This window comes from Heptranchias perlo, chromosome 15, assembly GCF_035084215.1.
Source record: "Heptranchias perlo isolate sHepPer1 chromosome 15, sHepPer1.hap1, whole genome shotgun sequence".
In the NCBI taxonomy this organism is placed as follows: Eukaryota; Metazoa; Chordata; class Chondrichthyes; order Hexanchiformes; family Hexanchidae; genus Heptranchias; species Heptranchias perlo.
The window spans coordinates 30840121-30853162 of record NC_090339.1 but is presented as its reverse complement, the minus strand read 5'-3'; the positions used below and the strand labels follow the sequence as shown (position 1 = coordinate 30853162).

Sequence of the window (13042 nt, the reverse complement as noted above, 5' to 3'; positions counted from 1 at the left end):
CCTAACAGTTAGAAGCTTGTTAGCCAATACAAGTGACTACATTTCCAAAGTACTTCAATGGCAGTGAAGCAATTTAGGATATCCTGAGGTGCTACAAATATCAAGTTTTTTCTTTCCCCCCATCAATACACATGTAGAACAGAATAACCAACTTTAAAAAGGAAAACATTGAATATATTCAAGAAGTCTTTGAGAATATTACTCTGAACAATCAATACACATTATGCCACAAACTTCAATTCTAAGTGCAGTTATACAGCAGTCCTGATTTTTAAAGAATTTTTCTAAAAAAAATCATAGATGCATTAGCTGTTATAAGCCAAGACATTCTGGACTGAAAGTTGCTGCTGAGATTATCATAATTTTATGAAGGATACAATCATACTCAAGACTCCATTTAAAACAAAAAAATATATCCTCAGGTTATACTACTAGTATATTTTATAAAAACACTTTTTAAAAAAATGTCTGCCAAAATTCACCTTTCTTTCAATGAAGGTCAAAAACTTGGCTGCATTTATTTAAAAAAAACCTCTACTTTTCCCTGGAAAAGGTTCACTTTATTTACAGGCTACATCAGCAACACGGAGTACCAAGAACATTTTTTTTACAATGCAATTTAAATTATATTAAAACTTATCAGGATCATGGAAGGTAAGGCAATAGAATGTAAATATGGTCAGATGTGATGCACATTGTGATCCGTCCAGTTTGTTAAAATCCCCCACCCCCACAACGTCTCCCAACACAAGTATCTAATTTTGGAGGCATTGGAAGGCATTAGCTGGGAAGAGTCACAAGCAAATGGCAGTGGTCTGAAATCAGAACGGTCAGCTGAAAAGATTAAATGCTGGAGACGTTCACTACTTTCAGATATGTATAACTGTACAAACTATTTAAAATTAACAGAGACATGCTGATTTGTCACCATGTCATCCAGGAAGTTGATAAAACAATGCAATTTGCATATTTAATTTGATTACTCAGATTCCCCTATACTGTAGGCTAACAACTTCTTAAAAAAATGGCTAATGAATGAAAATGCATTTCCTTTACATGAGAATAAGCACACAACCTCAAAGTGCAGCAAGTGTTGGAGGACAATGTGCTGATTACACATATCCTATACTTGTGCCAAAAGAGAGTACTTGCAGTGCTGATACTAACCAATCTGGTTGGCACTGGGAGGAATGGGCTCAATTCCAGCAAATGACTGGAATACTGCTCCTCACTTTTTTTCCTCCCAAATGAAAACACTTACCTGCGGCAGACAAACGAAGAGCGAGCTTTAAATTTGCAGAGTTAGAGTCTGAAGTTTGTTCCTTTACAAACACAAAGTTTCGGAAATACCAATGGATTATATCAGAGTCAGAGTGAAAAAAGTTAACATATCCTGTGAGGCCCTCCATTAGAATTCATATGGTCCTCCATCGAGGAATTCTCCTCCAATTTAGAAAAGTTCTGAGGAAAGGACCCAGCTGAAACATTAAGCTGACCTTCCCTTTCAAATGCAGACTACTGCTGCATATCTTCTATTTTTATTTCCAATTTCCAGCACTCAGTTTTTCCATTTCTATCTTTACTTCTTTACAATTGAGACTAACTTTTGGAATGTGGTCCATTCATAAATTAAGAAGCTTAATACAACTTTTAGAATGAGAGTAAAAGGTACATTTTCAATTTTTAAAATTGTCTTTCATAAAAAGATTAAAAGCTCCAACTGCTTTAGCATATGGTACTTGAGATTTTAAAAAATTAACCAAAAGCACAAATAGAATGTAAATAACGCTCCTTATGAAAAGGTTTAATATATCCAAACACAGTCACTTTGATAAGATGACAACCTTCATTACTGAATTACTAAGGCCTATTCAGTGTAAGTCTTGCCTCTCAGGTCCAATGTTAAAATAGCTCTGATTTGTGTTGGATATAATGTTTTGAATTCATACACTTTCCAACAGGTGTCTAAATACATTTAGCAAAATTCAAATAAAGTGACAATATTAGAGAAAACATGGAGTCCCCCAGGGTCATTTCGCTAGATCTCCCAGGAATCCATAAAATGAGGAACCTCCAAGGCAGTTTAGTAACGGAAACAATAATTAAGGACGAGACAAAACTGGTTATTTCGCTCGATCAACCATCACCACATCTGGACAAAAAGTATGTGCCATTTTTACCACATTGAAAATTAAAATCTCTTATTTGGGTTCATCTGAAATTGGTGCAAAATAGTAATTAAGCCAAGTGAAGACTTAGCACAATGTTCTACCTCAAACTGGGTTAAAAAAAGTACTAGTTTGTGTGTCTCTTTCTCTCCATCCTGCCCCAACAAAAACCTTGCTCAAATTAGCCTCAAAAACATACTTTAACTCCAAAAAGTTGCCACCAAAAACATTGTGAAATGAAATTAGCTCCTTCTTGACATGCACTCCAATATTCTTGGTTATTACAACAGCACCAATTAAAGATGAAATGGGGGCGGGTTGAAAACTCTTCCACACATGCCATTTCCCCACCATGGACAGAGTCAGCATTTCCCGTTCCTGTTCACAGGTGAATATGAGCACCCCTCCCAGGCTTCTCTCATCAACACTGCTTCTGTTCCTGCTCTGAGCAATTCAAGCAGGAACAGTGTACTGCTGCACAATGTAGCAGGCATTTTCATGAGATGAGGAATTCCCACCCAGTGAGCAATGGCATTCAATCACTTACAGCAGCAACAGGACATAGGTGGGTGTGGCACTTTGTGCAGAAGGGGGAAAACAGAGAACAAAAAAGTATGATCAATGCTAAGGGGAAGTTAGGAGAATTCCAATATGAAAGAGAGAAACGAGATTGCCAGCATGAACTCAGGAGGAGATGGAAAGGAGAGTGAAGGACAAATGTTTGAAATTAACCAGATTGCACTACTTGGGATACAGCATTTGGAAGGAGTGTGTACACTTTTAAATTTGTTGCCGTGCACTCAATTCTACTGGTTTTGAATCCCTCATTTGTCATTAATTTTTTTAAAATTTAAACATTTTCTCTCAATATTACAGTATCTGCTACAACTGGACGAAAAACACCGTAAGATAAAAATAATTCCCAAATTTCAAAGAGTAATAAAATTGAGTTGTCCCTTCCTTTTACGATTAAAAAATTGCAATGTAGACTTTAAATACTGGAAAATGCACCACATAAAGGGTCAAATATTAACATTTTTTGGCAGAGTATGCCTCCAGATGCTAGAAAATACATGTGCCATGAACACTTGTAACCCCATTCAGGCTTTCATGTACTTATGGTACATATGGTTCATTTCCTCCAATACAATTGAAGGAACATCAATTATAGCTACAGCTTAAGTTACCAGCCCGTTCCCCACTGAATTTGTGTAATTACTTGTATTTGCAGGTCATATTTAGGGCCATTTTTGAGCCAGCAACTTTTTAATAAATGGCAATGCACTTTTGCTAGTTTTCTAGGTTAGCCTTTGTGTAGACCTTAAATGACAATTGTAATTTGCTATAGATTAAAAGCAGAGTTCTGCACAGCACAAGTCCATCAATTGCTACCAGTTAGCACCAAGATTTAGCCTGAGTTTTAATGGTCAAAGCAGTCAGTATTTTCTTAAATATTGAAAATTATAACTGAACAGTTCAGAATTTAAAACACTAGAACCTTACCTTCAACTGAGCAGATTTTCTTTTAACATCCAGTTGCATTACTAAGGTGCCAATACACAGTTTATGCTGGATGGAAGGTTGTTCAGGAGAAGGAGTGAGGGAGAATATTCCATGTAACAAGACACTAGAAGTCATTACCATCAAATCAAATAATGCATATCTTTACCGTACACCTGCAACTGCGCTATTTTTAATTTTTGAAGTTTAAACTTAAAATAAAAGTCTGATTTCTGATCAGGAGCCCCTGAAAGGCTTCATATAAATCAAAATGACAAGATATGAGGTTTATCACTCAATGTGAGGAAGGGACGATGAATCCACATCAATATGTACCAGTCCTTTAGTTAACCCACTGATCCTGCCACAACACATTTACTCTTTACTCCACCCAAATGTTAATGTAAATTAACTAGACACTTTTTAAAAAACTGAACAAAGATCAGCGGGTAGAAAAAGAGGATTCAATATTGAAGGTTGCTTACTTTTTATTAATTACCCCTCACCATAACATACTTCAAAGCCCATATAACATGCCAATTTTATTGTAACCTCTCTAACACACCACTCACTTTTTTGTATTGCACTCACAAACTAGTTTGTCATAGCAAGTGTTCAAATTAGCCAAATAAAATGAAACTTCAATGTCACCAACATATAAAATTCACTGGGAGGAAATTACATTTCCAGAGAGAATTCTCCTCCAGCAGAGTGTATGTAGAGTAAGCAATAATCATATCAGGTTCTTGCTCGAGAAAGGCACCCTCACAAATGGCCAAAGATAACACTAAATTGGGCAGTTTAAAGTGCTGCAGACTGGAAGTGTATCCTGCTAGAAACTGCATTTAAGACATTAGTTCAAATCATTCTAATCTTCAATTGATTAGGACTAGTTTAGGTCATATATGTTGAAACAAACGGCTATGAAATATTCTGAACTGGCTATCAGATGCAAAAGTTTGTTGAGTTTCCTTACTCAAGTAATCAGAATTGAGTTGAAAACACATGGGAAAAATGTTTAAACAAAAATGTTTTGCTGCTCCCAAATGGTTGTCAGACACTGCATGACTATTAGTTGATCTTTGCACTAGGTCATCAATTTTCATAATATTTTTTCAGATGTGCTGCAAAATGTAGTTTCAGTTTAAATGATTACATTAATATACTTAAAGCAATCTCCTACACAACCAAGTATAGCATAAAGTCATCTGGTTGAATAAATGCTCAATACCTCAATAATTCAACATCAGATCTGGATTTTCAGTTCTAGGCATGAGTCATTTTGTATTTGAAAGGTTCAAATCAGAAGAGAACCAGATTTTGGTTAACAGAATCATGTTTATACTTGGAACAGTATGAAGCCCAAATATAAGAAAATCAAATACTTGTTGGGTCAGTATGGCTTCAGAAGTATAGATCTTTCTACATACTGTGGAGGATTATAGAGTAGGACCACTTTATTAGAACTATTGAGCACACTCAGCTGTACTTGTTGTAAGGATGTGCAATAATGTACAGGCTAACTGAATTCCAAAACAATGGAGTTTTGCACAACAGTAAAACTGAAATAATTCAAACGAATTACCATTTACACTGGTGCCACAATTCCATTCTTATTACCATTACAGTCTCACATCTCAACCAGAAAGATATCACACATTTCAAAAGGGTTTGATCCAGTATCATGAAAGGCACTGTAGTCTGCTAAGAGGTTGGGAGCACAAAGCATGTTTTTCAGTCCAATAAGCTTTAGTGTTTGTGCCTCAGTTAGGGACTTTGAAATCTAAAGTCAGGGTTCCAATGTAGTTTGGAATTCAGGGATTTCAGCCTTTTGAGTAAGGCCACATAGCTTCCTCTTGGGTCCTTGTTGAAATTTGGTAGTCTTGAGAAACTGAAAAATTAGTCTTTGGACAATATAAAACACTGACTAATTAGCTACAATTAAGGGGGACAAAACAGTTCTCTGCATTCCTTTACTGCAGTTACAAGACTTTTTTTTAAAAAAGAATGGCACAGAACCATATATCTGTTTTCCATAAATCATCTAGTCATTCATAGCAGGTACTCCCAAGTAGAATTGATGTGTTAATTTAAAACAAGTAATCTTTGTGATACAAAGCCACGCCATAACAGAATCTTTTTCCTATTTCCTTCTCCCCAGCTCTGTAGTTAGCACACTGAGCTCTGAACACCCTTTACAAATACATGGCAGTGTCACTTGTGGAACTTTGGCTCCATCTTCAAATAACAAAAAGGAATGGAGAGGCTTAGTTTTCTCAGGATCTATTTCTCCTGACTAAGTATTTTAAGCTGTAGGCCCATTTCACATACTATCATAGTATGAGTAGCCCTGTTCACAATCCACTAGTAAAGCAATAGTGACACCATAATAGTATTTAGAAAAGATTGTAATTTCATGAAAACAACATCCAATGGCAGCAGTCACAATTTTGTTTTTAAAAATTAGTATAGCCCTATCTAAGTGTATCTTGAAGTTCAATGTTGCTTACTGACCTATAGCACGTTCATGTACTCGGAGATTGCCCATTGATACGTCCATACACACACACACACATACATATTCTGTAAGGTAATTATTTCACAACCGTCTAGATATGGATAGCTTATCACTCACAACATACCTGTAATCAGTGACATTATAAAGTTACACTGGCCAGCCCCAAACATGTTAACATGTTTTGCATAGAACCCACCTGAAACTCAGCACATCAAACGAGGTATTCACAATATTTATCCTGCCGGTTATTTTCATGAAGTTACGATATGTATTGTATGGGTAATATAGAAAATTTATCAGTCACTTCTTTTGTAAAATTCATCTGTCACATTGCATTTTTGTATTTTGAACTAAAATAACAAATGCTAATATCTGAATGGACAGATTTGGCCATGAATAGGTAAATTGCCCCTGAAAGGTTTCTGAGCAGTTTGACCCCTTTCTTTAACATTCCTAGTCTTACGCTACTTCTCACCCCCTTCTCCCAAACTCCTTCATATAAAATATACAATACTGATCAGATGGAAATTGCAGTGTCAAATCAATTTGCATCTTATTTTAGCTAGAGGAACTGTCTTCCAACTTCTTTTTGTGCACCGAGTCTTCTTTTTGGACTAGTCCAGGAGCAAATTTACTAAAAGGCAGGTCCCCGGTATGAAGTTTCTTTTATAACTGCATCTCTTCGCAGGACTGTGGTACTAGACTGCATATTTAAGTCCACTGGCGGTGGAGACGGAAGTAACGTGTTTGTGCCAGGTGATGGTACTGTCTCTTTTGCAACTGGTTCGGTTTGCCCAGGTACCAAGGGATTTTCTTTTACTGGCGCCTGCTCATTGGGTATCAATGGAGCTGTACTTGCCTGAGAGAAAAGAGACATAATTAAGAAAGGTTGCTATTGCAGTCTTGTTTCACATTCAGTCATGCAACTATCTAAGCTGATGAAAAAGAGAAATAAAATGATGGGAGCAAGTGTTAAAATGGCCCTGATAATTTTTTTTTTAAATTCAGTCAAAATTTTAACATGTATAAATGCACAAGTTCAACTACACTAAATTCTACATCCAAAGTATATGATCCTAGCACTCAATTTCAAGGCACTAAATTCTTTCCATTTTCTTCCCATTATACTGCACTCCTGACTCAGATTACATTTACTAATTAAAAAATAAGGGATGCTGTAAATTCACAATTATTGTAACAGCATCTAAAAAAAAATTGTAAGACACCGATCGAGCAGCTGTGCAACTCCAGCATTCAGGTTTTCCACTTCCAATAATTAACATAAATCTGATTTAAACAGAAATAAAATTCCCTCAATTATTTGGATTTTTGTCAATTGTACTGTTACACATTAATGGCTTCTGCATTTTTAAAGACACTAGAACCAGCTAAAAGAACACAAAAGGGAATGGGGTTGGTCTACCAACATTCCTAGATAAAATTTCCAGACTTTGGGTGACCTGCATTGTTTAGTGAAACTGCCATGGTGGCGTGGACTGCAAAGGTCGACTGGCAGCACGGCACAGATTTCACAATATTCAGTAGTGAAAACAATAAAAATAATTAGTTCAGAACATGCAGTGCAGCTCAGGGAATTCAGCAATCACAGGTATAAATGGATGGAAGAGATGTAGATCTAGATATGAAATTGGGACAATTGAGTGATTATATTGAGCTCTGTATATTGAGCTATTTAATTATCCTATTCTAATGAGACAGTGATACAGAATGCGAAACGGAACTTGCATGTGTGGGACAAAGACAGTTGGACAGGCAGAGAGTGTGAGCAAGTACAAAACACAGATGAGAGAGAGAGCGAGCGAGCGCGTGAGTGAGACACTGAAAGCGTGCCCATTAGATAGAGAGCACGCCTATGCAATTCTGATCATTTGTGGGCTGGTACTTCAAAATGGCCATGAAATCTGTTAGATTGAGATAAAAACTCAACTGGTTTACTAATGTTCTTCAGGGATGTGAACCTGCCACCCTTACATGGTCTGGCCTACAAAGGACTCCAATCCCACACCATTTAGCCAAATCTTAATATCCTCAGGGTAACTAGGGATGAGCAATAAATTTGCCTTATTAGTGTGCTCACCACCCCCCCAGAACAAAAGTAAGAGAGTCTCAGAGGATAAAAAATACAAAGAGGGAAGAGAACTTGCATTTATATACGGTCTTATCTCATCCTCAGGACATCTCAAAGCACTTCAGAACCAATTCATTACTTTTTAAGTGCACCCATTTATGTAGGCAAACACAATAGTCAATTTGCTTGCATCAAGGTCCCAAAAATAGCAACTGAGTTGAATAACCAGAAGTGTTTTTTCTTTTGGTGGTATTGATTGATGGAGGAATATCAATCAGGACACTGCTTTTCAATAGCACCATGGGATCTTTAACACCCACCTGAATCAGCAGATGGAGCCTCATGCAAAAGACAGCAACTAACAATGCAGTAAGGCACTGAAATGTTAGCTTAGCTTATGTGCTCAAGTTAAGAGTTACATTCTAACAATGCAGTTGAATCCCCCTCACCAAATCCCTTATTCTTTTTCCAGAAATGCATCCTATTGCTTCTTGAACCCATTGATATTGTCTATTTTGTGGTTTTCTCTAGTAACTTATTCAACAATAACCTTTGGATGAAAAAGTTCTACCCAACTTTCCCAATTTTTAAATTGTATCCCAGATACCTGAACTACAAAAATATCACATGGGTCTTACCGTAGTTTGTGGCACTGTACTTGCAATTCGGTTAGCTGTGACTGAAACACCAGCCTCGTCCTGAATGAGCCCTCTCCTGTCAAGAACACTAAAAAGAAATGCACTGGACATTGATTCCTAATTAATGAAAAACTTTTATTCCCTTTTGTGCACAAGCATTGGGAAAGGGCAGGGGGAACGATGGAGAGGAAATTAAACAACAAGCATACAACAGTATACACATGGGACACAATATGAAGCTACTGCGATGGGGTGTCATATTAATGGCAATCCAATCTTCAACAACCTTTAGCATAATGGAGTGCTTACAAAAGTGCCTGAAACTGCATTAAACAAGACTGATCTATTCAGAAGAATTTAACGTAGATTCTCCACATTTGCGTTCTGCCCAATATTCAGTTCAATATTAAAGTGCTGTCAAAACACATCATGTCGTTTTTCTTTACCTCAGAAAACCAGAGGTACTTGTACAAAATTCTGATGCATGACACAGCAGCCAATTTGCACACAGCAAGGTCCCACACACAGCAAATTAAATGAATGACATGTTAATCTGTTTTTTCTCCTGTGGGATGTTGGTTGAGGAAGAATATTGGCCAGGGCACTGGGAGAACTCCCTGCTCTTCTTTGAATATTGCCATGGGATCTTTGATGTCCACTTGAAAAAGCAGACAGGACCTCAGTTTAACATTACCAAAGGACCGCACTGACAATATAACAGGAAATTCTTACTCCAGAGCCATTTTTCTGCAAAGATTTCTAAAATTCAGTGGAAATTGAGGACAAATTTGCAGCTGTAAAATAAGCAAAAAGAAAAATTTATATTATGCCTTTCACATTCTCAGAACATCCCAAAGTGCTTTACAGCAAATTAGTTACTGTGTAGTCACCATTATATAGGCAAACATGCTGTGCACAAATTGACTGCCAAGGTCCCTCAAACAGGACGAGATAAGTAATTAATCTGTTTTGGTGCTGGTCGTTGAGGAATGAACAAACGTTGGCCAGGCCACTGGAAGAGCTCCCCTGCTCTTATTCAATGTTATTGACATCACTATAAAATCAAAAAGACAAATAAACACTGTACAAAACAGCTTTCTTACCTTGGTGGCACTGGCCCACAGAGGATCTCGCAACAATTTTTTAATACACCATCATGGCTGTAAGGGTTATGAATTCCATTCTTTCCTGACCAAGAACCTTTAATCTGTGAAAGACAGTTATAAGGATTGAAAGGAAGAATAAAAATCCCACAAGCACAAAAACTGAACCCTTTACCACATGCCCAGCTGCAAGAACTCCAGACACAATTCAACCAACATGGAATGCTTCTGCATAACATGTGCAACACATGGATCATTCTGTGCAGTAACATTACCTATTTACAATTAAATGCAGTACGCTACTACTGGGAACAAACCAACACACGGTAATTACTGCTACACTTCACTCTCCATGTAATATTAAACCCAGCCACACGTTGAATTTTATTCAACTAAGGTGGATCTCAATTGAAAAGTTAAACTTGCCTTGTATTTTAGATGTCAAAACTATGCTTGAAAAAAATGGAAGCTGGATTTAACAGCTCACGTTTTGATAATTATCACATCTCACATTTATGCATTAACATAAATCTTACAGCTACAGGGATTAGCATTCACCATAATTCTTAAAGTAACAGGATACAAAAGAAAACTAGATAAGATTATATTACATAATAGTGTTACCTTAAAAGAGAAAGCATCAAATTTGACAATACGAACGGCACAAAATACAATTTTTAAACAATTATCAGTTATAAGAGAGGCTACTTTTACATCGATAAATTTGTTGTACACCACTTGAAGCAGTTTTAATGTTGATGGTAAGATGTGCTCAAGCAGAGGGCCCTTCACTTATGTGCAACATTTGTCCAATTTATCTTTTGTAGTGTACTGCTGGTCTCTATTGGACCCACTGGTAGGCCAATAGAGTGGAAGACTGTGTTTCCTGCTTGCTCCAACAGCAGTTCTTAGGATCCAGAACAATTTAGTTTATGCACATCATTGGTGTGGAAGTCACCTTCTGTAGATCAGCAGCTTCCAGAAATGAGAGAGTGCTGTGCAGATGTTACCAATACTAATAAGCCAAGTAAAATTGGCATTCGGCAACAGCATAACAAAATGGCAGTGTTACTGTATTTGCGATGCAGCTAGTCAGAGAAAATCCTCAATTATGTGGTAATTAAATGAAGTTAAGATCATAAATCACCATGCTGCTAACCACATTCAATTACCATCAGCCTATTGTTAATTTTATTGTTGGTTACAGCCCCAAAACCAGATGTCACTTATACCCATTCCCCTGCTGTATATACTTTACTTACATCTTCATTGGTTGTCTGGTTGAGTGCAATAAGATAGGTGTGAAATCCAGACAGACCAATCACAGACCATAGTGTGAAGAAGCAGATCACAACTTCTAGTACCGTAATGGATGAGTTAAAGAATGTCCAATCAACAGGAAATACACTCTCGTGCAGTCATAACATATTTGCATTTATATAGCCCTTTCTACAACAAATTGTCTCAAAGTCTTTCAAACAATGAATTAATATAATCACTGTTACTTAAACAGTACTACCTTAACAAATACAACTTTTCAACTCAATAGTCACATCAGCTTTTAATATCAAAGTCATTACAATTAAAAAGGGCAATACTTCATGTTTAGTGTGCACCAACACAAAATATTCATTTTAAAGCACACATTCTTTTATTTTAAATATTCAAAACTAGCTGAATCTTATCCTGAGATTCAGAAGGACAGACTTGCAGCTAAGAAGGCCAATAGGGCCATGGACAGAAACAGAAACTATAAACCAAGTTCAAGTGTTACAAGAGCAATTAATATTTTCAAACATGGATAATGTTACATTTTACTATCAATGCCAACTTTCCACATGTATAACCTTTCTAAATTCACAATATGCAGTACAACATTCTTGACAACTGCTCAAACTTTTGAAATTGTGCTCACGTTCACATACCGTTTCGGAGTTTTGAAACATCACAAAACATCATCCAAACATTTGAAATTTTATTGGGGTATCAAAATCTTATATTTTTACATAATTGATGTCCATGCCCTATAAAGCAGAATTAGAGATCTTTCAAAGTTTTAAAAAAGTCAAACTCAGTTACATGCAAGCCTGTTAAAGCAAGTCTCTCGTCAAGTAGATGGGGGAGGGGGCAAGGAGTAACAACCCTGCAGTATATCAACACATTTAACAGAGAAACATCACAATGCTCTTTCACAGGAATGCCAACACCGAGCCAAAGGAGGAGAGATGAAAAGCTTGGTCAGAGGGGGGTTTTACGGAGGATCTTAAAGGAGAAGAGAAGAGTTGAGAGGCAGAGAGGGACATTTCTTACAAGAAAGACATCCAGGCATTGGAGAGGGTGCACTGATGAGCAACTAAACTGATAGCTGGGATTAGGATATACTGGAATTAGAAAATGCTGGGAATAGGAAATCTGAGTTATAAAGGAGACGCTGAAGCAGCTGAAATGGTTGCAATGCAGGAGAGAAGCATTAGGGGCGATTTTCCCCACCCAAGCCCAGAGCACTGAGGCAGTTTAAAACCCAACCAGCTGAGATCAGTGAACTCGGCACAGACCGGGGATCGAATCTGGTCTGCGTGCTTCAGTTAACTACTACACTTGCCAGCTGAGTGCTTGGAGTTGCGGGGGGAGGGCGGGGGGAAGAGAAGGCCTCGAAGGAGGATTTTTTATGCAAAGTTTGAAACTGGACTATTCCTCAGTATGACTAACTACCTTTAGCAGAACAGGAAGCTCCTCATCCCTTTCTGCTTTACGATGCTCAATTATTGTGGAAAAAAACACTGATACTAGAGAAGCAGCTGACAGTTTTTTTGGTTCAAATTAAATGACATAGACATGAGGCTAGAAATTACTGTGCACAATCACAGTGGATGAACGTTTAATATGTATGACATTCCTGCTGTTTTAGCATAGGTCTTAACCGGTTAAGTTTGTGACTGGCAAAATTTGTACCATAACATCACTATCTTAAACAGGGTACCCATTTGGGATGTTGTGCTAAAAATACCCCATGAAGGTGTTAAGTG

At 37.2% G+C, this 13042-nt stretch overlaps 1 protein-coding gene across 1 annotated transcript in view; it reads right to left on the bottom strand.

Annotated features, from left to right (window-relative positions):
* Positions 1-1772: 1772 nt before the first annotated feature.
* Positions 1773-13042, bottom strand: part of zdhhc9 (zinc finger DHHC-type palmitoyltransferase 9) — an 82803-nt gene continuing 71533 nt past the window's right edge. The window contains exons 6-9 of the mRNA XM_067997005.1: positions 11279-11381; positions 10017-10120; positions 8914-9001; positions 1773-7045 (exon numbers count right to left, since the gene is read on the bottom strand). Of these exons, the coding sequence (XP_067853106.1) occupies positions 6821-7045; positions 8914-9001; positions 10017-10120; positions 11279-11381 (520 nt within the window). The 3' untranslated portion in view covers positions 1773-6820. The remainder of the gene's footprint in view (positions 7046-8913; positions 9002-10016; positions 10121-11278; positions 11382-13042) is intronic.